Source organism: Peromyscus californicus, unplaced genomic scaffold, assembly GCF_007827085.1.
Source record: "Peromyscus californicus insignis strain IS unplaced genomic scaffold, ASM782708v3 Scaffold_7__1_contigs__length_154581171, whole genome shotgun sequence".
NCBI classification, from domain to species: Eukaryota; Metazoa; Chordata; class Mammalia; order Rodentia; family Cricetidae; genus Peromyscus; species Peromyscus californicus.
The window spans coordinates 79,787,509-79,810,715 of NW_026294595.1; the positions used below are offsets into that span (position 1 = coordinate 79,787,509).

Sequence of the window (23,207 nt, forward strand, 5' to 3'; positions counted from 1 at the left end):
TTCTTACATGTGCCAAAAACCTGGCTTTCCTAGGGTAACAGGTATCATATATATTATAGTCCTCAGCCTTCTGTTGGAAGATTAGCTGCTATTAAGGGAGATCACTCACAGTATGCCAGCAGATTGGGGCAGTCTTCAAGTTTTCCCTACCACTTTAAAACATCTCCCATTACTTTGATTTTGTATGTGTGGGTGGGTATGTGTTACATGTGGGGGCACCTGTGCCACAACACGTATGTGGTCAGAGGGAAACTTACGGACGTTCTCTCCTTCTACCATGTGGGTCCCAAGGATCAAACTCGGTTCCTTAGGCGTGGTGGCAGGTGTCTTTACCCACTGAGCCATGGCAACTTATAAAGGAAAACATTTAATTGGGGTAGCTCACTCACAGTTCAGAGGTTCAGTCCATTATCATCATGGTAGGACATGGTGCTGCAGAAGGAGCTGAGAGTCCTACATCTTGCAGGCAACAGGAAGTGCTCTGAGTATCACACTGAGCAAAACTTGAGCATACATGAGACCTCAAAGCCTGCTTCCATAGTGAGACACTTCCTCCAACAAGGGCATACCTACTCCAATAAAGCCACACCCCCTAATAGTGCCACTCCCTTTGGGGGCCGTTTTCTACCACCATTATCCTGTCTCAAAAAAATGAAAACTAAAACCAGAAACACATCCCTACTAATATGTAGACTTCCTGTTGAATACTTTTATTATTAGATGTGTTTACTTTATATGAATGAGGATGTAGATGTACTGTGTGTGTACATTGCCCACAGAGGTCAGAAGAGGGCACTGGGTCCCCTGAGACCAGAGTTACATATGGTTGTGAGCCACCATGTAGGTGCTGGGACCCAAACCCAGGTCTTCTACAAGAGCAACAAGTGCTCTTAACTGCTGAGCCATCTCTCTAGCCCCAGTACTTTCTTACATAAATATATTACTATCATATCCTCTAAATCCCTGATTTTCTATATAAATTCAACATAATAATTGTAAATCAACTCTCCTTAAGGACTCATCTAGTCCTTAACATCAATACATCATTTGAGTAATGGTTTTTTGACACATACGAGTATAAAATTTTTATTAAGTACAACTTCATATTTAGACATCCAAGCTAAAAATATCTTTAGGCTACATAATTTGTCCTTAAAATACAGAGTGCACATACACACAGACATTAGAAGTTCAGTCTCCAAAATACTCATTGAAGATGTCTGGATGAGTCTTATGGAACTGGCCTAGCAGTTTCTTCTTCTCTCTGGCAGAGAGTTTTGAATCCTCATCAATAGTCTTGAGTAAGTTCAACAGTTCGTCTTTGGTTTTCTTCTGAGCACTGCTAGAATAGTCACTTTCATCAATTCTCTGGCAATAAATATAGCCTTAAGGTTTAAAAGCAAGAAGTTCCAGTTAATGATTCTATTCCCACACTCAACTAGAAAAATCATGCAGTAGTTTCTTTTCTTTTCCTTTGACATTCTATAAAATAAATCAAAGAGGATAGTAAGAATAACCCTGATCAAGGTCTATTTTTTCTTTTTCAAGACAGGGTTTCTCTGTGTAGCCCAGGCTGGCCTCGAACTCAGAGAGATCTACCTGCCTCTGCCTCCCGAGTGCTGGGATTAAAGGTGTGCACCACTACCCAGCAATCAAGATATGTTGTAGAATATTATTTTAAGGTATGTTACTTTTGTTTATGCTACATTTGTTTAACTCCGTGAAGCTGTGTTACTGTGCCTGTCTAAAACCCCTGATGGTCTAATAAAGAGCTGAATGGCCAATAGTGAGGCAGGAGAAAGGATAGGCGGGGCTGGCAAGCAGAATACACAGAAGGAGAAATCTGGGAGGAGAACAGAGAAAAGAGAAGTAGCCAGAGAAGGAGGAGAACTCCAGGGGGCAGCCACCCAGCCACCCACGGAATAAGAGTAAGATTTACAGAAGAGAATGGGAAAAGCCCAGATGCAAAAGGTATATGGGATAATTTAAGTAAAAAAAAGCTGGCAAGAAATAAGCCAAGCTAAGGCCAGGCATTTATAAATAGGAATATGTCTTTGTGTGTGATTTATTTGGGAGCTGGAGTGTGGGCCCCCCAAAAGAGCAAAAACAATAACAAAGATGTTTTATGCTAGCCTATGAGATGGCTCATGGGAAAGGCCTCTGAGCCCGATGTTCTGAGTTCAATGCTTGTGACCCTTATAGTGGAAACAGAGAATCAACTCCTGAACGTTGTCCTCTGACCTCCACACACACATGAGAGAGAAGAGAGAGAGAGAGAGAGAGAGAGAGAGAGAGAGAGAGAGAGAGAGAGAGAGAGAGAGAGAATAAGCAAATGTGACTTTTAAAGGTTTTAAAATAGACAAGAAAAAAGAATCTGAAGTTGTTTTAGCTCAGGAAGAACTCTGTTAAGTCTAAAAAATTGAGGGGAATGTTTCAAATTATTTAGTTGAAACTAATCATAGCAAAATACTTTCAAGTCAGCACTACGGACTTGTCTTTAGAATGATGAAACATTAAATTGGGAGTGGCCTCAAACACCTGTGGTTCCAGCACTTGGAAGGTGGAGGCAGGAGGACCAGGACGTCAAGGTCATCTGTGGCTACATGGCCATGGCCAGCCTGGGTTACAATGAGCTCGTGCTTTAAATTAAAAAAAAAAAAAAGAAAGAAAGAAAAAAGAAAAAGAAAAAAAAAAGGACCATGCAGATAATAGTCTTAAATTACCTGTGTCTTTATTAGGATCTCTTCCTTTTTGTATGGCCAGAAGCTTAACACTCACAATTTTATGTAGCGTTCCAGGAATCTTAGGAAGAAGGGACATAGGACATTATTCACGTGCATTTAGATCTGTTACAAATAAGCATGAATAAGCCTTATGGTCGGTGTCTGACCTTGAAAACATCTTTTTGGTGATCCATTAGGAAGAGTACGAGGAGATCAGTTTTGCCTTTGGATAAGTTTTTATTGTTGACGATAGCTTTGGAGAACACCCTTTTCACAACCATCCGATTGTCACTCTGTAAGCACAAGAACAGGCCGCACGGCACAGACTGAAAGCTAACGCTAGTGCTAAGAGGAGAGCAAATAGGGAGAGCTGCCTCCCACGGCAGCATCCGGGTGCTGAAGCCACTGCATACGATTGACATTTACCAACAGACTTACTTCTTCCTGTAACTTAAATTCCGAAGGATGCGCTGCGACAGCCATGAAGTACAGCAGTCTTCTAAATTCTTCTCTATTTTGGGAATCCAGAAGCTTCAGAAACAGCTGAGTAGCTTCCAACGCTATTTCTGTCTTCCCATTGACTTCAGCCGAAAGAAAACAAATGCTTCATTGACCAAATAAAACTCTACTAAGATGAACAAAACTGGTTACACTTTATGCTAAGTAGCACACTTCAAGTTATTTCCAAAAGCAAAAACCAAACAACAAGGTGGGAATGAAACCAGGAGAGAACCAACTCCAGGAGGCTGTCCTCTGACTTCTACACATGTGCTATGTATGCAGGTGGACAATACACGTACACTCTCAAATAAGTGCAATTTCAATAAATAAAATAAAATGAATGACCAACACTATACAGAGAGCCTGCTCTCAGATCAGCAATTGATACTCTAGGCCCTAGTCAAGACTGTCTTCGGGTGTTGAATCTGACTCTTGGCTTCTTAAATTCCCACTGTTTCCCATGAGCACACTCTGAAAGTGTACTGTGTGTAGAATGCTGATAACTGTACTGAGAAAACTAGAAGGGACTCTGACTTTGTTTTCAAAATCCCCGAGAAACAGCAGGACCGCGCAGATAGGAGAGCAGAGCGCCGCCCTTCTGACAGGCTGTAGGGTCAGGCTGGCAACCCTCCTAAATCGAGAACTGACGCTCCTGCCTAAGCTTGCAGCAAATGACAGCCGTGTCCTGAGGCAGCAGCCACGTTCCCTCCTAACTTCAGAGTGGCTAAGATCTCAGAGGGAGCCCTAGATGTGCTCAGTATATTCTCTAAGACTAGTCCAGATCCCCTCCCAGCTTTCCAGAGTTCTATTTTGGTTCACGTTGAGGACAATTAACTTTGGATTCTGTGGTCAGAGCTCACTCACCTAGGAGCTCCGCTATTCCATTATGGACGTCACACAGGTGATTTAACAGAGGCTCCCTAGTGCTATAATATTTGCTAACAGCATCGAAAAGAAGTTCTTTCACTAAGTCTGTTCTGTCTGGTTGCTCAGGAAAATTTCTGCTTATGTCCACAACCATCTGGTCAGGAAGATACTCCAAGCAGTCGATGGCTGCAGAGATCCATTCATCTTCCCTAGAGCAAGGGAGAGGAGGGTTATTTTAAAATGCAAAGAGAACACAGACACATAGTATCTAATTCCCAAGATAGTTCATGCTTGCCACCAGGATAAATTTTTCCACACTTAAATACAGTAAAATCATTTGTTATATGCCTAAATTGTGTATGACAGGTCAAAGAAATTAGCTAAATTGCATTTTCCTTGTGTGTAAAAATATCTACTACAATAAGGATGTGAAGGTCATCAAAATTAAAACTTAACCCAGGGGTTGGAGAGATGGCTTAGAGGTTAGGAGCACTGACTGCTCTTCCAGAGGTTCTGAGTTCAATTCCCAGCAACCACATGGTGGCTCACAACCATCTGTAATGAGATCTAGCACCCTGTATACCTAATAAATAAATAAATCTTTAAAAAACAAAAAACAAAAAACTTAACCCGGAACTCTCAATTGTTGTGAGATATTTATTTACATTGCATGAAGATGTGTCTATATTTTACCTTGCCTGCCTAAGGTATCTGATTCATTTAATAAAGAGCTGAATGGCCAATAACCAGGCAGGAGAGAATAGGCGGTACTTCCAGGCAGAGAGAGGAACTCGGGGTTAGAATCTGGCGTGGTAGGAGACGCCAGCGAGACACGGAAGGAGTCAAACATACAGAATGGAGGAGGTAAAAAGCCACGAGGCAGAATGTAGATTAACAGAAACAGGTTAATTTAAGTTATAAGAGCTAGATGGGTACAAGACTAAGCTAAAGGCCAAACTTTCATAATTAGTAAGAAGTCACCGTGTAATTATTGGGGACAATACCCAATCTTGATTCTCCCTAGTGCTAGGATTACAGATGTGTGATACCACCGACATCTCATTTCAGACTGACTCTTAAAGCTGTAATTCTACCATACAATGTTGCTAACTTTAGAGCCACATGTATGATGTGTTATCTCTAGCTTTAGCTAGGACAGAATACAATAAAAAAGACAGCATTTCAAAATAATTAAATCAATGGGTAAAATGTTCTTCTTTTTGAGATTAGGGTCTCTTGTGGCCCAGGCTGCCCTTCAGCTCACTGTGTAAGTAAGGATGACGGCCAACTTTTGATCCTCCTGAGTGCTTGGACCACAAGCATTTGCTACCGTTATGAGGCACAGGAGATTAAACCCAGGGTTTCACATATGGAAGGCAAACACTCTACCAGTTGAGCTACATCCCCAGTCAGAAAATGCTGTGTTCCAATAAACTTGTTATATGTCCTCTACTGCCATAGACTTGAGACAGCTGGAGTTTATAAAAAGATGAAGCTAGATTATCTTTAAGGTCATTTCTAGCACAAATTCTGAATATTTAGGTAATTATAAAAATATTTCCACCAAGCCATGGTGATGCATGCCTTTAATCCCAGCACTCAGGAGGCAGAGACAGTCAGATCTCTATGAGTTCAAGGCCAGTCTGGTCAACAAGCTAGTTCTGGGATAAGCCAAGGCTACACAAAGAAACTCTGTCTTGAAAAACAAAACAAACAAAATTATATGTATAATATATATATTATATATATTTCCACATTGCTTTAGGTTATAGAAACAAACATGTAGAATAAACTTCCTATTATATATGCAGAACTTAACAGTATGTTAAGATCAATACTTTCATGTAAGACTTTAAGCCTTAAATTTTTATTTATTTTTATTTTTATTTTTTCAGAAAGGGTTTCTCTATGTAGCCCTGGCTGTCATGGAACTCACTATGTGGACCAGGCTGGCCTGGAACACAGAGATCTTTCTGCCTCTGCCTCCTGAGTGCTCAGATTAATGCGGTGGCAGCCACCTCACTGGGCTCTTTAATACTATCTGTTAGCATTCAACTATTCATATTAATAGTGTGTTGAAATGCAGAGCTAGGAAGAACCAAAAAAGTAAGTTGTACTCCTTAACCACGTCCATCTCCTTAACTGGACTGGAACACTACCTACTGAGGCAAAATAATTACACATTAAATCAACTGAAATCACAGAAGCTATTTTGACCTTTTATAATTTTCCTTAGAAGAATATTCCAAGTTATGAGGAACATGGAACTCCTAAGATAAAACAGTCTGCTCTTAGCACTATAGGACTTAAAATCTTGAGATTTATATTCACACACACACACACACACACACACACACACACACACACACACACACAGTTTTTTTGAGACACAGTCTCAGTATGTATGAGGCCCTGACTGGCCTCAAACTGCCAAAGCTTCCTGCCTCTGTCTCCCAAGTGTTGGGATTACAAGTACAGGGTCTCATGCAGCCCAAGCTGGCCTCAAACTAGCTATGCAGCTGAAGGAAGCCTTAAATGCTGATCCTTCTGCCTCTACCGCCTAAGTGCTAGGACGCCAGGTGTGGGCCACAGTGCAAGGCTTGAACCCAGAGCTTTTTGCACACTGGGCAAGCACTCTACCCACAAACACACTGAAATAATTATATTATTTACACATACTGAGAGTCACCATAGGCCCTGAGAATCCCTCGGTCCAGATAGTTAGTGGTGTTGACCATGCCAGGCTGTCTCTTAGACTGAGGGACTTTAGGTACAGCCTCTTGCTGTTTGAGTAAGGAGTCAAGAAATGGAAGGTCGACAAGTTGTAGTAGACGTCCAATCGTCTCTTCTTGCCATACTTCATTAATAACTACACAGGAAAACAAAGCAAGAGGTAACAATTAACAGCTATTCCATGCTCACTGCGGGATTTGTCTAGGCAAGTTGTCTATTCTATGCTCACTGTGGGATTTGTCTAGGCAGGTCTATTAAATTGGTGGCAGAAAGGAGGTACCAGGCCACCCTTACTCATGGAGTGCTGCTTTCTTATTAGACAATCCAAGAGTTGTTTAAAGTGTAGGAGAACAGGCACTGGACAACAGGAATTCTTGTCATTCTTTGTACTATATAAAGCAGTATGTCAGAGATAAGAGATCAAGCCATACAACATGTTAATAAGGGCTTCAGAAGAAAGAATGGTTCATTCAGCCTCAAAACTCATTTGAATCCATTGGCTGCAGAGTATTGCGCTCAGGCTTTCCACACAACCAGGATGGGGGAGGGGAAGTGGAAATCAAAATCATCAGGCTGCATTCCATGGCCACAAGGAAGAACATAAGAATTCTATTTATGATTTTTAATTTTTCATGTAACCTAATAAAATCGTAGAAAACGAAACATCTGGGAGGATATACTGAGTAAGAATCTGCATGCAAAACATTTTAGATTTGAACCTCTGCCAGCTGATGGACAAAAGTCAGTGTTCAAGAGCTGTAACACTGATGTGTTGTTCAAGATAATAGACTTCTGTTGAAGCGTAACATAAACAGCTTCAACACACAGCATATTCTTTCTCTGCTTAAATATTAAAATTCAGATAAAGGTTGGGAGGAAATACCGTCAACAACTATATCTACTGAGACTTCTATTTCTCACTGTGCATCATTAGTTTACCTTGAGGAGACAGCCTGGTAGAGATATTTATATGAGGGGAGTTGGCAGGCTTTAAACTCAGATTTTCCCACAGGTCCTCCAAACTGTCCGACTTGATATCAGGTGACTTAAATAATGTATCTGAGTACCTAAAATAAAGTTTTAATCACAGGAATGATTAGAGGGCTGCAGTGTCTAGAGAGCTCTTGTTTCAGAACCAGAACATAAATGCAAATCCTTTTCGAGTCTCTACTCAACCCAAACACACTCACTCATACGCTCTCTACTTTTTTGGGGGGGGTCAGGGTCTCTTGCAGTCCAAGTAGTCTCAAACTCACTATGTAGCTGGAGCTGGCCCTGAACTCTTGAACCTCTCTGGCCTCCACATCCCAGATCCAGGGATTACAGGCAGGTTCCACTACACCCAGCTCTAAAATGCAAATCCTCTAAACAGAATCTCCTGTGGACCTTTATTTAGGTGTGACTCAATGACTACAATTTTATCACCCATTTTAAAACATAACAAACATGAGCCAGGCTTGATGGTAAAACTTTTAATTCTAGCCCTCCAGAGGCAGAGGAAAGAGAATGTTGAGTTTACTGTGAGCCTGGGTTGCTATCTACACCAAGTTATGGGTCAGCTTGGGCTCCACAGTGAGACCATCTCAAAACAAACACCAAAGAAAACAAAATCCTGACATTGGTCTTTGGTTCCTAGTCTGTCACAGAAATATTAATGTTTCATTACCACACAGTGTTGAAGACCGTAACAGTACTGTACAATATTTATATACAAAAGGTCCTTTCTAAAATCACAGTTACAAATTACTACACATTTTTGGTCTCAAGGGTTCCAAACAAAGCACGAAGATGCCCTTGAAGAATGGGGAGCACGTTCTACTTTACCTTATTTCCTTTGCTTGTGTCTATAGAGATACATTTTGTTGAGAGACTTAAAAATATTTGAAAAGTCAATACCCAAAGGTCAGAGCCGAACCAGAGCATCAAATGACTGTCTCTACAGCTTCGCTCCAGCAACGAAGGGAAAGCCAGGCTCTGTACTTCACAAACTCATCACGCCCTCCTCACCTGCGCTCATCTCAGTCACTGGTCCCACGTTGTCTCTCTGGTCTCCCTCTTTCCTCCCCCACGTCTGGTTAGCCTCCTCTTCCCTAGCCTGCAACACTGCTTACCTAGTTCTCCCCAACCACGCAGTGCCATTTCCAGCCCCAAATGACCTTTCTAAGACACGGTTCCATCCTGGTGAACGTCTCTCGTGGCCTTCCCAACACCTATTATGACCAAGTCCCAAGTTCCTTACCATTGCAGAGCAGTGGCACACACCTGTAGGGGAGATGGCTGGCTTGAGCTCAGGAATTCATGAATGCCTGAGACATTTAGGGAGACCTTGTCTCAAAACTTCAGAACAAACCCCCAGACCAAAAGCACACAGATCCTTTAGCATGTCACACAAAGCTCTCATTCACCGTGCACACTCTGTATCCACCACTTTCTGGATCCCAAGGATGCCCTAGGAGCTGGTGTCTCTCTCCCTGCCCTTCCTTTCTCTCTGTTCTCATCCCACAAATTTCCATTTTTTTACACTGTTACTATAACTTGAGACAGAAAAACAAAGTTTGTTGACTGTTCCTGCAAAATACAAGTACAACCAAATGCAGTCTCGGATGTGCCTGGTACATCAACATTTTGCTGTATTTTATTAAATTTACCACCATTTAGATTGTAGCCAAAATTATCACTTACAATCTTTTTTTGTTTGTTTGTTTTTCGAGACAGGGTTTCTCTGTGTAGCTTTGCGCCTTTCCTGGAATTCACTTTGGAGACCAGGCTGGCCTCGAACTCACAGAGATCTGCCTGCCTCTGCCTCCTGAGTGCTGGGATTAAAGGCGTGTGCCCCACCTCCCGGCTTCACTTACAATCTTTTAAAAAAAAAGTAGAAAAAAATTCTGCTAATACGCCCATGATCCCCTAAGAGCAGGACTCACCTGGAAGGTGGGACTCACCTGGAAGGTGGGCACACTTTGTTCTCGTTGCCTGGTTGACCGTTCTGATTAGGTAGAGTTGTGAACCTATACAGGCTGCAACTACTATCTTCAAACGCAGGCTTTCTGTCCTTCCCGAAGACTCTGGTTGGGACCGCTTCAAACACTTTGTAGTCCATGAGTGCCTGACAGACTCTCACCACTTTGGCCCGAGGGATTTCGACATCCCCGAAGAATTTGTTCTGAGTTAAGTGAGCGTAGATGACGTCCACAGCCTCGGAGCCCACGAAGCAGTCGTGGTGCCGCTTTAAGTGATGCCTCCGTTTCTTCACCTCCACTTGGGTCTGAAGTGTGTTTATAATGCTGCTCCACACATACGTGGCTCCAAAGGGCTTCTGGGCCACACTGAGACCTAAAAGGAGCAAAATCAGAGAAATTGGGCATTAGCACTTTGCTCATTTGTAATGAGGTCTACGCAATTCCTAGGCAGAAGGCAGCAATTTCCAAAGGCCATACAGAATAAGGTGAAGGGCAGGTTATTGAAATACTGTTATCAGTGGCAATTTATTTAACAATTGAGTGCCTGCTGTCTACTGAGTGCTGTCCTGTGTGGCAGGCACAGTAGTAACAAAGCCAAGTCTGCTCTCACATTTAAAGACACTATGGGCAGATCCAAACATTATGTTCAGTCAGTGCTGGAAAGAAAACAGCTTCCGGGATCGGTGGCTCACCTGGGACACCAGCACTCAGGAGGCTGAGGCAGAAGGGTCAAACTTTGGGACCAACCTAGGCTACCTAGTGAGACTCTGTCAAAAAAGAGAGAGACAGACAGACACACACAGGTTGGGGTGGAGAAGCAGCAACTGAGTAAGAGAGTGCTATTTTATTACATTTATTTATTGTGTGTGTCTCCCTGGGTTCAGTCTCCAGCTCTGGAGAGACAAAAATCACAAAGACCAAAGACAAAAACTAGGGGCCACTTTTCCAATTGCTACATCTAACAGGGACTTGAGTAAAACCAGGAAGTGAGCTGTACAGATACCAGGGGAAAGAACAGAGAACAGAAAATCCAAGGGCCCAGGGGCATGCACTCTGCTAGGACAGGCCAGCAAGGCCAGGGTGGCATGGTGAGGGAGCCACAGTAGGAAGTGAGAGCAAGTGGGTAGACCATCTACCACCAGCTACATGCAAGATTACCCAATTATCCAGTCTTCAGCAGCAAACCCATGAGGCAGAGAGCATCTCGAATTTGAGATATAAAATGTATTCACAGGTTACATGCTACTTCTAAGCATACTGAAATCACTCTGGAATTGACTCACAGTCACACACATTCTCTCTCACAGGCTGCAAGAACAAATGAATATTTCTAAAGCTTCCTGTTTTGCAGGCTTCTAACTTAAATACTTAGTAAGCAGGGTAAAGTTACAATAGGAGTTTATTAACCACTGCAAAAGATAAGGGTGTGCAGAGAGGAACCGGGAGGAGGGTAGGGTCGGGAGACTTTGGTCAGGATGTAAAAACAAAAACAAAAAAACAAAACAAAAAAATTACATGGGGTGGGGGGGGTGAACACAGAAACGAAGTAAGATTTTTGCCGGACACAAAAAAGGGAAAATGAGCTTGGAAAGTTTTCCTGTCAGGCCAGGGAGGCTCAGTGGGTGAAGACAATTGCTGCCAAACCTAGCGGCCTGCGTTTACTCCCTGGAACCAACATGGCGGAATGAGGAAGCTGCCTCCCAAGAGTTGTCCTTTGACCTCCATGTGTATGCTCAAAATAAAAATTTAAAAAAAAGTTTTGTTTTTTAATGTGAGAGAAGAAACTTTCCAAGCCAGCAAGATGACTCAGCAGCAGGTAAAGTTTCTTCCTCCAAGCCTGACTACTAAGTCCCCAGAACCCACAGGGCAGACGGACAGAACGGACTACCACAAACCCTCCTCTGACCTACACACACACACATACACACACAAAACAAATGAAATTTTGAGAAAATTTCCCGTGATATTTTTCCTTACATGAAACATTATTTGGCAAAAACACACAGAAGAAAAGGGAAATCAAAGGGCAAGAAAATGGGCCTTGGGTTTTAAGAAGCCGATGGACCTGATCCCAGCTATTTAGTTAATCATCCGCTCAGTACCGGGTGCTGCTCTCCTCCCCTCTTCCTCCACCCCTTCTTTATAGTCAGTGTGTGCTCTCTGATGAGCTACACTTCTCAAGATCCTCTGGAAATTCAGCAGTCCGAATTAAGCCCCTGCTTCTGTTAAATCTACTGCTTCATTTGGGTTCAGGATTCTCTTGGCAGAGAAGCAGGAGGGTTACTCCTACTTCCCTTCAGAGTTTAAAAGGAAGGAATGAGGAGACTGACCATGAAAGGAACCACTGCGTGGAGAGGAAGGAAATGTAAACTGTGTGTGCGGGTGTGTGCATGCGCTTGCGTGTGTACAAGGTCACACTCAGAGGCAGGCACAGGATTCCCAGCTTGCTACGAGCCTGCTGGAATCCAAAGTCCAGTCCTCAGGATTGTGCAGCAGCATGCACATCGTGAGTCCCCTCTCCAGCCCCTCTTCCTGCGTTAAGAGAATACATGTGATGAGAACAGAAGACGAGCTCCTGAAGAACATTAAAATGCAGTTAAGGTTTTTTTGTTTTGTTTTTTTTTTTTAACGTTCTGTGTGTGGGCATGTGCATGCCAAGGCATGTGTGTGGAGGGAGGAAGACAACTGGCAAAACTCACTTGGTTCTCTTTCCAACATGTGGTTTCTGGGCTGGAACTCAGACCATCAGGCTTGGTGGCAGGCATGTCACCTACCTTGAAACTCATTTTAATGCAATGGAGATATAGTTGTTTTTCTGTTGTACTGGGGATTGAATTGAGTACTGTAGCACATGCTCAGCATTCGCTTTGCCATCAAATATACCTTAGGGCCATGCATTTTAAGTTCATCATTTGGGATCTACATGCTGTGCTGAAGTGTAAGGAGTACACTCAGTCACCACACTATATTACTTCAGAGCATAATTTCGTAACTGCTAGCAACTCTAACACATTTTCCTGTGAAAATTAATAGCACACATATAAATCCCTCTGTTTACTTGCAGGTTTTCAACACCAAACGATGAGTAATTTATTACCTACCCATTATTATGTTAGTTCAAAATAATCGGTGAGATTGTTTTCAGTTTTAAAAATTGTATTTAAAAATGAAGATAGCTGGGCATGGTGGTGTATGCCTTTAATGCCAGCACTCTGGAGGCAGAGGTAAGTGGATCTCTGGGAGATGGAGGCCAGCCTGGTTTACACAGTGAGTTCCAAGACAGACAAGGATACAGAATGAGACCCTATCTCAAAACAAAAAAAAAAAAAAAAAAACAAAACCAAACAAACAAAAAACACTAAGGTAACTCTCAGTGTAGTAGAAAACCAGAGAAATAACCGTTGCCAGCCTCACAAACATTAGGTAAGCAGTTTCCAGAGAGCAGTGGAGATACTGATGAGAAACGGTAAACTAGAACCAGACTGACAGCAGTCCAGGGTTTGCTGCTGAGTAAAGCCAGGGTCGGTGTTCAGGGACCTCAGAATGGGAACCCAGAACTCAGGGTTAGCGGCACTCCCACAGCCACACGAGCAAAAGTGTCAGCAGCCACAGCTGCTCCTGCCGCCCCTTCCTTCTTCTGGGGAGGGAATAAGGTGAGGCAGGGCAGGGTGTCCCTATGTAGCCTGGCTGTCCAGGAACTCACTTTATAGACCAGGCTGGACCTGAACTCAGGGATCACTCACTTGCCTCTGCCTCCTAAGGGCTGGGATTAAAGGTGTGGCCACTACCCTAGGCCTAACACCCTATGTTCTTAATTTATCTAATATGAGATCAAAGTGAGATCTAAATTAACTTAATGTTGGCTCTGTGATCTTTCAAATTTTTTTTTTTTTTTTTGGTTTTTCGAGACAGGGTTTCTCTGTGTAGCTTTGCTCTCGCGTTGTAGACCAGGCTGGCCTCGAACTCACGGAGATCCGCCTGCCTCTGCCTCCCGAGTGCTGGGATCAAAGGCGTGCGCCACCACCGCCCGGCTCAAATTTTTTTTGAGACAGTGTTGTTGTTGTTGTTTTGTCTGTGTCAGGTTTTTTGTTTGGTTGGTTTTGGTTTTTCGTTTTTTTTTTTCAAGACAAGGTTTCTTTCTGTAAGGAGTGTGCCACCACCGCCAGTCTTAATGTAGCCCAGGCTGGCCTGGCTTAATGTAGCAGCAGCTTGGTCTTGAACCAATGATCCTCTTGTCTGCCTCTCAAATTCTGAGATTGCAGGTGGACTTCAAATCGTTATTGTATCATTTTCAATAATACCTAACACTGGAGTACATATATACGACAAACTGTGTCTTCTCTAATTTAACCCAGATACATGTCTCTGTGAAAATTATTAATCATCCTGTCTTCAGAAAATTGAGGTTCAGTGTATTAAACTTGTCCTGGATTACAGAGATAGTAATTAAATACTAGTTTTCCTAATATTTACCTATATAAGTTAATTATTAGGTTATGGGACTATAGCTCAGCTGGCAGAGTGCTTGCCTAGTATGTACAACGCTGGGCTTGATACCCAGCACTTTGGTGGTGCAGACCTATGTCCAAAGCTCCTTAAGATTAAGTTCTAGAGCAGTGGTTCTCACCCTTCCTAATGTGTGACCCTTTAATACAGTTCCTCATGTTGTGATGACCCCACCCACAAAATTATTTTGTTGCGACTTCAGAACTGTAATTTTGCTACTGTTATAAATCGTAATGTAAATCGCTTTAGAGACAGAGGTTTGCCCAAAGGGCTGAAACCCACAGGTTGAGAACTGCTGTTCTAAAGGGAAGCTCCCTAAGACTGAGGAAGTAGCTGGGTGGTGGTGGGGCACAACTCTGATTACAGGCATAATCTCTGAGTTCGAGGCCAGCCTGCTCTTCAGAGCTAGTTCCAGGACAGCCAAGGCTACACAGAGAAACCCTGTCTCGAAAAAGAAAAACAATAACAACAACAAAAAAGAACTGAGGAAGTAAACCACTCAAAAGGCTCGGGAAGTCCCTGAAACTGGCCAGACTCACCAGGTTCTTTCCTCCCTGGGGTTATCTAAGCACTGAGGACGTCTGCAGAGGCAGAGACCATCTAAGCTGGGTCACGTGTGCAGTGAACTCCAGGTTTCCAGCTTCTGTGAGCTGGGGTGGACTTCTGGGTTAGGGTGATAGCTGCCTCCATCCTAGCTCCTTTAAGTGATCCTCCACCCATACGCCTGCAAGTAACTCTAACAAATGCACTGGTGTCACACAACAGTCTGTCTGTCTGTCAGCCCCCACGCTGGTGAAGGCAAGAGGACCAAAAATCAAGGTCATCCTTAGATATGCAGAGGTTAAAGACACCCTGGGCTACCTGAGACTCTGTCTCAGGAGAAGCTGGTCACAAGATACAGGATTAGAATTCATCTTTCCTTCGGGATTCCTATTAAGTAAAACAACGAGAGAATCAAGAGATTAGGAGAAACAAATTTAACAGTTTTAAGATTAACGAAACCTTTGCCAAAGTATTTACAAACACTTGGTAGCCAGCACTCTTAAACAGTGCATTGTGAATTCTATAATATATACTATACATAGGAGGAAGACAGGAAAGTAAGCGAAGCAAACCTGGAAAGATCAGACTGTCTTTCATGTTAAATGAAACAGATGTTAAGGCCAGTAATTTTCTTTTCTTTTTAAAGACAAAGTCTCAATATATTGCCCAGGCTGGTCCAGTACTCCTGGGTTCAAGCGATTCTCCAGACCTAAGTAATTGGTGTACAAGTACTGTTCTCACACCCACCTCGGCTAGAGAAAGCATTAAGGACACAGAACTTAACACACTTGGGCCACAAAGTAGGTCAGTACATAAATCCTAAAACGTAAGAAGTTCCTAATTTGAAATTAATAAGACAATAAGGATGCTGACCGCGAGGGACACACAGCACGAACAGCATGGGGAAGCGAATGCACAGGAATTGAGTCAGAAGTGAGGAATAAGTTTCCCCGTATTAGCCTGCTACTGAAATGTGGGAAATCAGGAAGTTTTACAGGTTGGATAAGACTGTAGGAAAGATTAAAGAACAGGTTAGAGCAGGGCGGTCAGCACCTGTGTGCCACATAATGTTTCCAGAGTCCTCCATGCATGATAAAAGCCAGCCCTTTCAGGTCCCCTCTGTTCTCACTGACCATTAATTCTCAAACACTGCATTCCGGGATATTTCCCCTCAAGCATCGCCACCCACAGACCCAAAGCTCATGTTCATACAGATAGAGCAATACATAATGTACCTTGGACTTGACAAGCCAATGTGCCAAAACTCATACCAGGATAACCAGTTTTCTTAAGTGGTGACTTCACCAGTTAGTTGACTTCCGATCCCCTCATTGCCGGGTAGGAAGGTGCTTATCACCCATCCAGACCGAAATGAATGTCAGCAGGATAAACTGACTTGCTGTAATTTCTACACAGAATATAGAGACGAAAAAGTCCACAGTGATTGTTTCGTAAGTCTAACAGTCACAAGGGACGCTTCAGTCTTTCCTAAAGCCTCACTACCATATGAGCTGGACAACTCACAAAAATTCTACATTTTTTCTTTTTCTTCTTCTTTTTTTTTTTGACAGTCTCTCTCTAACAGCCCTGGCTGTCCCAGAACTCTCTCTGTAGACCAGCTGGCCTTGAACTCACAGAGATCTCCCAGCCTCTGCCTCCCAAGGTTTTTGTTTTTGTTTTTCAAGAGAGGAAAATTCTACATCTTGAAGCCAGGCACTGGGAACACCTTTGATCCAAGGTAGGCCGAGGCAGAGACAGGCCAATCTCTGAGCTCCAGGACAACCAGAGCTACAGTGAGACCCTGTATGATGTAATGAAAATGAAAATAAGCCGGGCGGTGGTGGCGCACACCTTTGATCCCAGCACTGGGGAGGCAGAGCCAGGCGGATCTCTGTGAGTTTGAGGCCAGCCGGGGCTACCAAGTGAGTTCCAGGAAAAGGCGCAAAGTTAAACAGAGAAAACCTGTCTCGAAAAACCAAAAAAAAAAAAAAAAAAGAAACTGAAAATAAATAAATAAAATTCTACATCTTGAAGCTTTCTAACATTTGGTCAACCGTGTTCTAAATCATCGTGGCCGGGGCTGGAGAGAAGGCTCAGTGGTTAAGAGCCCTGGCTACTCTTCCAAAGGACCTGGGTTCGAGCTGCAGCACCTACCAGGCAGCTCACAACCATCTGTAACTCCAGTTCCAGGGGCTCTGACTCCTTCTGGGCTGACACACACACATGATGCAGACTTACATGCAGGTAAAACACCCACACATATGAAATAAAAATAATTAAAAAATTTAAAAACATCATGACCAAAGGAATCTATGAATCTAAAAACAGAGATTTAAGCTCTGTAGGTAAGACCCTTTGCCACCCAACATTCAACACTCATTATTCAACAGCTGAATAATGCATTAAAGCTTGGTTTCAGGTCTACACTGCTAATTACAAGCATTTAGATACAAACACTGAATATCAAACAGAATGACGGGTCCGTAAGAAAGAAATAAAACACGGGGACACACTGAATCTTGCTGGATACAAACCCAGAAATTAAACTAGGTATCTAACATTATAGTCTGCTGCCTTTTTGTTTTTGTTGAGACACTGACTTATGAAGCCCAGGTTGGCCTCAAACTTTCTACGTAGCTAACTAAGGCTAGCTTGAATTCCTGATCCTCCTGCCTCCACCTCCAGAGTGAAGTGCAGGCCTGAACTACCACGCCCAGGTTGCAATCCTAAGTGCTAGAGTAAATCTAGGCAAGTAAACAATATTTTTTATTTGCTGGAAAACAATAATAGCTCTTTGGCAAGACTCGTTTTTACGGATATGGGAACTCTTGTCTAGCCCTAAACGTTTATTAACAATAAGTTTCAATTTCAAGATAATTCTGACCTTTAGTCATTTATTTGAAATATTGATCATGACCATTTTTAATAATACATAGTAATTAATAAAGTTATTAGCCAATAATCCATTTAAAGCCAACTCATAAGTTAGCCATGGTGGGACGTACTTTACTCAAAGATTACAAGGGACACGCAGGATCAACCATGAAAACAGCAGTTCGCCCTTACTGTGAAAACCTAGTTATGGACAAAGCAACTCCAACCACGCAAACTCCCACAAGTAGACCAACACACACATTCTAAACCAGATTGTGACCGATGGGCAACATGCACACAGAACTCCTGAAGACATGCTTTTTGTTTTGTTTTGTTTGCTCTTGAAATGGTCTCACTATGCAGCTCTGGCTGACCTTGAACTCACAGAGATTGCCTGCCTTGGCCTCCCAAGTGCTGGGATTAAAAAGGTGTATGTCACCATGCCCTTATACTACTTATAAGTAAACATGCAATTACATTTTCAATCTAAAGCTTTGCACTGAACTTTTAAAAAGTCATTGAAATAACTCATTTTTTCCCTCCCATAAAACTTTAAGAAATAGAGCTAGTGAGTATTTTTAAAGTTCCCTTCCAGTTATAGAAGTTCCAATTACTCAGCAGCGTTTTGGGTTGTCTCAATATTGCTTTAACACTGGTTAATGGACATTTGTTAGTTGTGGATGATTGCTAACTACTAAAAACCATTTGTAAAGGTTAATCCAATGGTTCTCAGTGGATTATTTTGCATCCTCATCAGACCTATTGGGAGATTTTTTTTTTTATTTATCACAACAGGATGGAAGGGGCTACTGACATCTAGAAATGCTCCTAAAAGTCCTACAATACACAGGATGGTTCCCACAACAACGAAAGTGTCAGCCGCGCCTGGGTTAAGAAACCTGGGGTTGATAAACACTGTTCAGGTATGGGAACTTGTGTTAAGGCATGGCACAGTGCTAGATGCTGCAGATACAGAGTAAAACAGCATGGATCTGGGAGTCCCAGTGACCTGTGTTTCACTCTTGGGTCCACCCTTTACTAAAATCTAACCTCAGGCAAACTACCTCGCTCTTCTGAGGCAATCATATATGTTAATGTGACTAACTGTGTACAACAGTAATGTCCAGTTAAAACCAGGGAGGAAACCATCAGTGTCCAGAGGAGCCCAGGGAGACATGACAACTCAGTGCAATAGTTATAATACCCTGCATAGGATCACTGAAGAGAAGACGTACAAAGAACACAACTAAAGAAATCTGGGTAAATTAGGACCTTTTTTGGTTAACAATCATCTGCCAATATTTGTATGTTAGTTCAGAAGGACCATACTTATGGAAGATATTCCACATGGACAGTGATGCCAAGTTCCAAAAGAAATTCAGTCAAAGACTGAAAAAACATGGGAAACACAGCAGGGGATTTAACTTTTTTTTTTTTTTTGGACAGGGTCTCACTATGTAGCCCTGACCAACCTTGAACTCACAGAGCTCCACCTGCCTCTGCCTCCCTAGTGCTAAGATTAAAAGCATGCATCACCATTAAATCGTTTAGGATTTAGGATAATTTTATTTAAGAAATACAATTCCCCATACAAGCCGTAATCTCGGCACACTCAGGAGGCTGAGGGAAGAGGATGTGCAGCTTGAGGTGAGTTTGAGCGACAACAGAAAACCCTGTCTCCATGAATAAAGAAAAAGCTGGAAGACGGGAAAGATGGCTCGGACGTTAAGAACACTTGCCACTCTTTCAGGACCGGAGTCCAGTTGCCAATACCCACATCTGGCAGCTCACAACCACCTATAATTCAGATCCACAAGATCTGATACACTCTTCTGGTCTCTGCAGTCATCAGCTCTCATGTGACACACACAAACTTAGACACACACATACATGGTTCTTTCAACACCACCACCACCACTGAAGATATGGGGGTGCCGTTCAGTAAAAGAACACTTGTCCAGCAAGCATGTATAAAGACCTGAGTTTGATCCCCAGCACAGAAAAATTATTTTTCCACGGTAGTCTTATTTTTTATTTTTTTCAATTTTATTTCATTATTTTATAAGTATTTGCCTGAATGTATGTCTGTGCACCATATACATGCCTGGTGACTCCAGAGGCCAGAAGGGGAGGTTGGATCCCATGGAACTGGAGTTACTGACAGTTTATGAGGGTGTTAGTCAAACCCAAGTCCTCTGGGAGAGAAGCCGGTCCTCTTAACTGCTAATTCATCTCTCCAGCCCCTTGACAGCAGTTCTAAAATCATTACTCAGGCTGGAGAGATGCTCCGTGGTTAAGAGCACTCACTGCTCTTGCAAAGAACCCAGTCTCAGTTCCCAGCACCCACACGGTGGCTACAGCCATCTGTAACTCCAGTTCCAGAGGATCCTATGCATCTTCTGGCCTCCGTGGGCACCAGGCACACACTTGGTATACAAACATGTATGCAGGCAAAACACTTACACATACAAAAAATTAATTACTTGGGGCTGGAGAGATGGCTCAGGGGTTAAGAGTACTGACTGCTCTTCCAGAGGATCCTGGTTCTCAATTCTTAGCACCCACACGACAGCTCAAGGCTGTCTGTAACTCCTACTCCAGGGGACTCAATGCCCTCTTCCGACCTCTGAAGGTACCAGTTACACATGTGGCACACAGACATACATGACAAGCAAAACACTAACACACATTAAATAAATATATCTAAAAGGTACTTTAAAAATTACTCAGAGAAATGTTTAGCAGACAACAACTGAAACTTCACGAAAACAGTAAAAGTCGAAGAGGTTTCTATTACAACCGGGCGGCTGAGGCCAGGTGGGGAACTTTCCTATACTAGAGAAACGGATACGGCAACACTTTTGCTGGATAATGCCTCTGACAGTCCAAGGTTGGTTTCCTAGCTGGCCTCAGAGAGAAGCTGACTCTGAGATGCCTCGGTAAAGGCTGGCTGTAGGTACAAAATACTGACAAGAACGATTTTAACATGGGCTAAGAGAAGCATCAACACAAGCAGGAACTGGCCCCCACTTAATTCAGAGATTAATGAGAAAGCATCTGGGAAGTACTCTGAGCTCCCTGGAAAAGTGACACCAGGCAAACTGGAAGCCTCGGGTTACAGTATAAAGGAATAAGAAGGTAACATGCTGCTTTCTTGTTGGGCTGTATTAAGACAGGTGTCTTAAGTTCTGGCTGAAGATTAGCACAAAACTCTTTTTCTTCCTCATAAATCAGGTTCCCGCTTGTGCTTATAGCCCATTGAAAGTATGTAAGAGTTACTAATCCCTGGAAAGGGGGAAGTACAAAGCTGCTTGCCAGAGCACACAGAGAGGGAATGGCACGGGACCAAAACCCTAGGCTCCCATTACCTTGCTCAGAAGGATGGTGACAGTGCAGCCCAGGCTGGAAGAGGCGTAAATAAACATTAGCAAACAGGAATTCCAGCTCTCAGACCTACGAGAACAGGCAGCAGACCCCTCAGCCCGCTATTCCTTGTGCAGAGGACACGAAGCGGTCTTCCTTTAATAAAAAGGTGCTAGCCAACAGGTCAGCTCTTCCCTCCCAGAGTCTTCTACACAGTTTTAAAATGTATTCCCCCTCACCATCTACAATCATGTTCACAAATGTCTAAAGCCCAGAACTTACATTTCAGCTGTGAGAAAAGACCTTCATGTTTAAGTAGGTGAATGTGGAAATCTCGTTTACCAGAAAGGGCCCAAAGCTGTCCTTTCAAGAGACAGAAGGATCGAAGCCTTTTAGATGAAAGCAGAATATGGTCAGTTTTTTGTTTGCTTTGGTTTTTGATACAGTCTCATCTTGTAACTCTGTCTGGCTTGGAACTTGCTGTGTAGACCAAGCTGACTCGGAATTCAGAGAACTGCCTGCCTCTGCCTCTCCCGTGCTGGGGCGAAGGGCGTGCACCATCCACTACAGCTGGCGTATATGGACCACTTTATAGTCTGCACTGGGAAAGCACAATTGACAAGTGGTTCTCTAGCAAAATTATCATTAACCTTTTGGAGAGTACGTGGGGCATTAATTAGTAAGTCAAACACAATAGTGGGGCCACTGAGATCCACTCATCTGACCTAGAGGAAGGAATCACTGTTGCACAAATTGGCGTTTTACAAATGAAAAGCTTTGGTAGAAAGCCAATTTCTCCAGCTCCAGAAAGGGGGAAAGTGGTTCCTTATCCAGACAAAGCCAAATATCCCAAGTCATGCGATTCACCCCATTTGCAGAAGTAGAGATGTGATAGGGTCGGAATTTTAGAACGGATTAGCTGATTCAGTTCAAAGATCTTAAACCCGCCCTCAGTGATTCAATAACTTTGTCTCCCTCCCAAAGCCATGTAACTATCAAAGAAAGAAAAAAAGGATAAAGCGGATTCACTGAGACACTGCTTGTACAGAAAAGTGCTAAATTCACACAACATATGTTTCATCTTCCGAATCTGGGGAGCCACCGACCTCCGGTCCTACCATGCAGTCAGAGTTCGTGCTCCCGACGCTGGGCAGGAAGCGATCCCAAATTCCGCGCTTGTCCTCACCCGGGGCCCCACCGCGAGCTCAGGTCGGGAAAGTTCCTAACATGCCGGGATGTGGCTGCGGCGGGGTGGGTGGCTCGCTGCCCACCCGTGGGGAGAAAGCGGATCCTCGCAGCCGCCCAGCCCGCGGAGCGCGCCTCCCGCCCACAGCCCGCGCCCGCCCCGCGCGGCCGCGGCCCTCCGACCCACCCGGAGGCCTCTGCGCGGGGCTGTGCAGAGCCGACAAGTTCAGCGCCGCCGCCTTCTCCCGAACCGTGGCCATGACCGCGGCGGGACAGACTCCCCAGTCCACGCCGCCGCTGCTGCCGCTCCGCAAACTGCGCGCCCGCGCCGGAGCCCCGGGTTAACTGGCCCGGCGCGGGGGCGGGGCTCCAGGGGCTCCGCCCCCTGAGGGTCACGTGCCCCCGGCCAGCTCCCAGGCTGCGGTCTCTGAACTCCAAAACGCCGCAGGCCACTCAAGGTGGGCCGTGCCCAGGTAAAAAGTACTTCTTGGGGCGCGGCCTTTCGAGTGCTCCTCGGCACTAGCCCGAGGCTAGACCCGCTGGGTCGAAACGTGTCCCTCGGGGGGTCTACCCTCGCCCCAGACCGAGTCTCCCTGCTCCAGGTCTTAGTGCCCTCACCTGCGAGTATTACGACCAGGTTGGCTGGGCTTTCTAATGAGGATTACCTGAACCGACGTTCAGTTTAGGATTTGAACCATAAATGCTTCCAAGTGTGTCACGATAATAAATGCTTCGAGTTTTTTCCATAGATCCCGGCCCTCTAAAGAGCAAACAAAGCCTTATCTGGCTCAGGAGAGCAATGTCTAGAGGTCAGAGGACCACAGCAACCAAAGATCATGGGGCTGCCTGCCAAGGAAATCTGTGTTGATTCTAAATTAACCCTGGGTCTGGTGAGCATGGGGCATGCTGCGGGAAGGGGAGAGTGGGACAGCAGGCTGCAGGGGGAGGAGGG

General features: G+C 43.9%; 1 protein-coding gene across 2 annotated transcripts; it reads right to left on the reverse strand.

Annotated features, from left to right (window-relative positions):
* Positions 1–348: 348 nt before the first annotated feature.
* Positions 349–22,581, reverse strand: Depdc7 (DEP domain containing 7). Of its 2 annotated transcripts, none has more exons than XM_052725767.1 (9): positions 22,443–22,581; positions 9,767–10,157; positions 7,764–7,891; positions 6,771–6,960; positions 4,089–4,300; positions 3,162–3,304; positions 2,891–3,016; positions 2,724–2,802; positions 349–1,385 (listed from the first exon to the last, which is right to left on the reverse strand). In XM_052725767.1, the coding sequence occupies exons 1-9, from the start codon at positions 22,513–22,515 to the stop codon at positions 1,192–1,194; spliced, it is 1,536 nt and encodes a 511-aa protein (XP_052581727.1). In that variant the 5' UTR covers positions 22,516–22,581; the 3' UTR covers positions 349–1,191. The 2 variants fall into 2 exon arrangements, with proteins under 2 accessions (XP_052581727.1, XP_052581728.1); XM_052725768.1 differs by having other exon boundaries at positions 1,371–1,482.
* Positions 22,582–23,207: the final 626 nt, after the last annotated feature.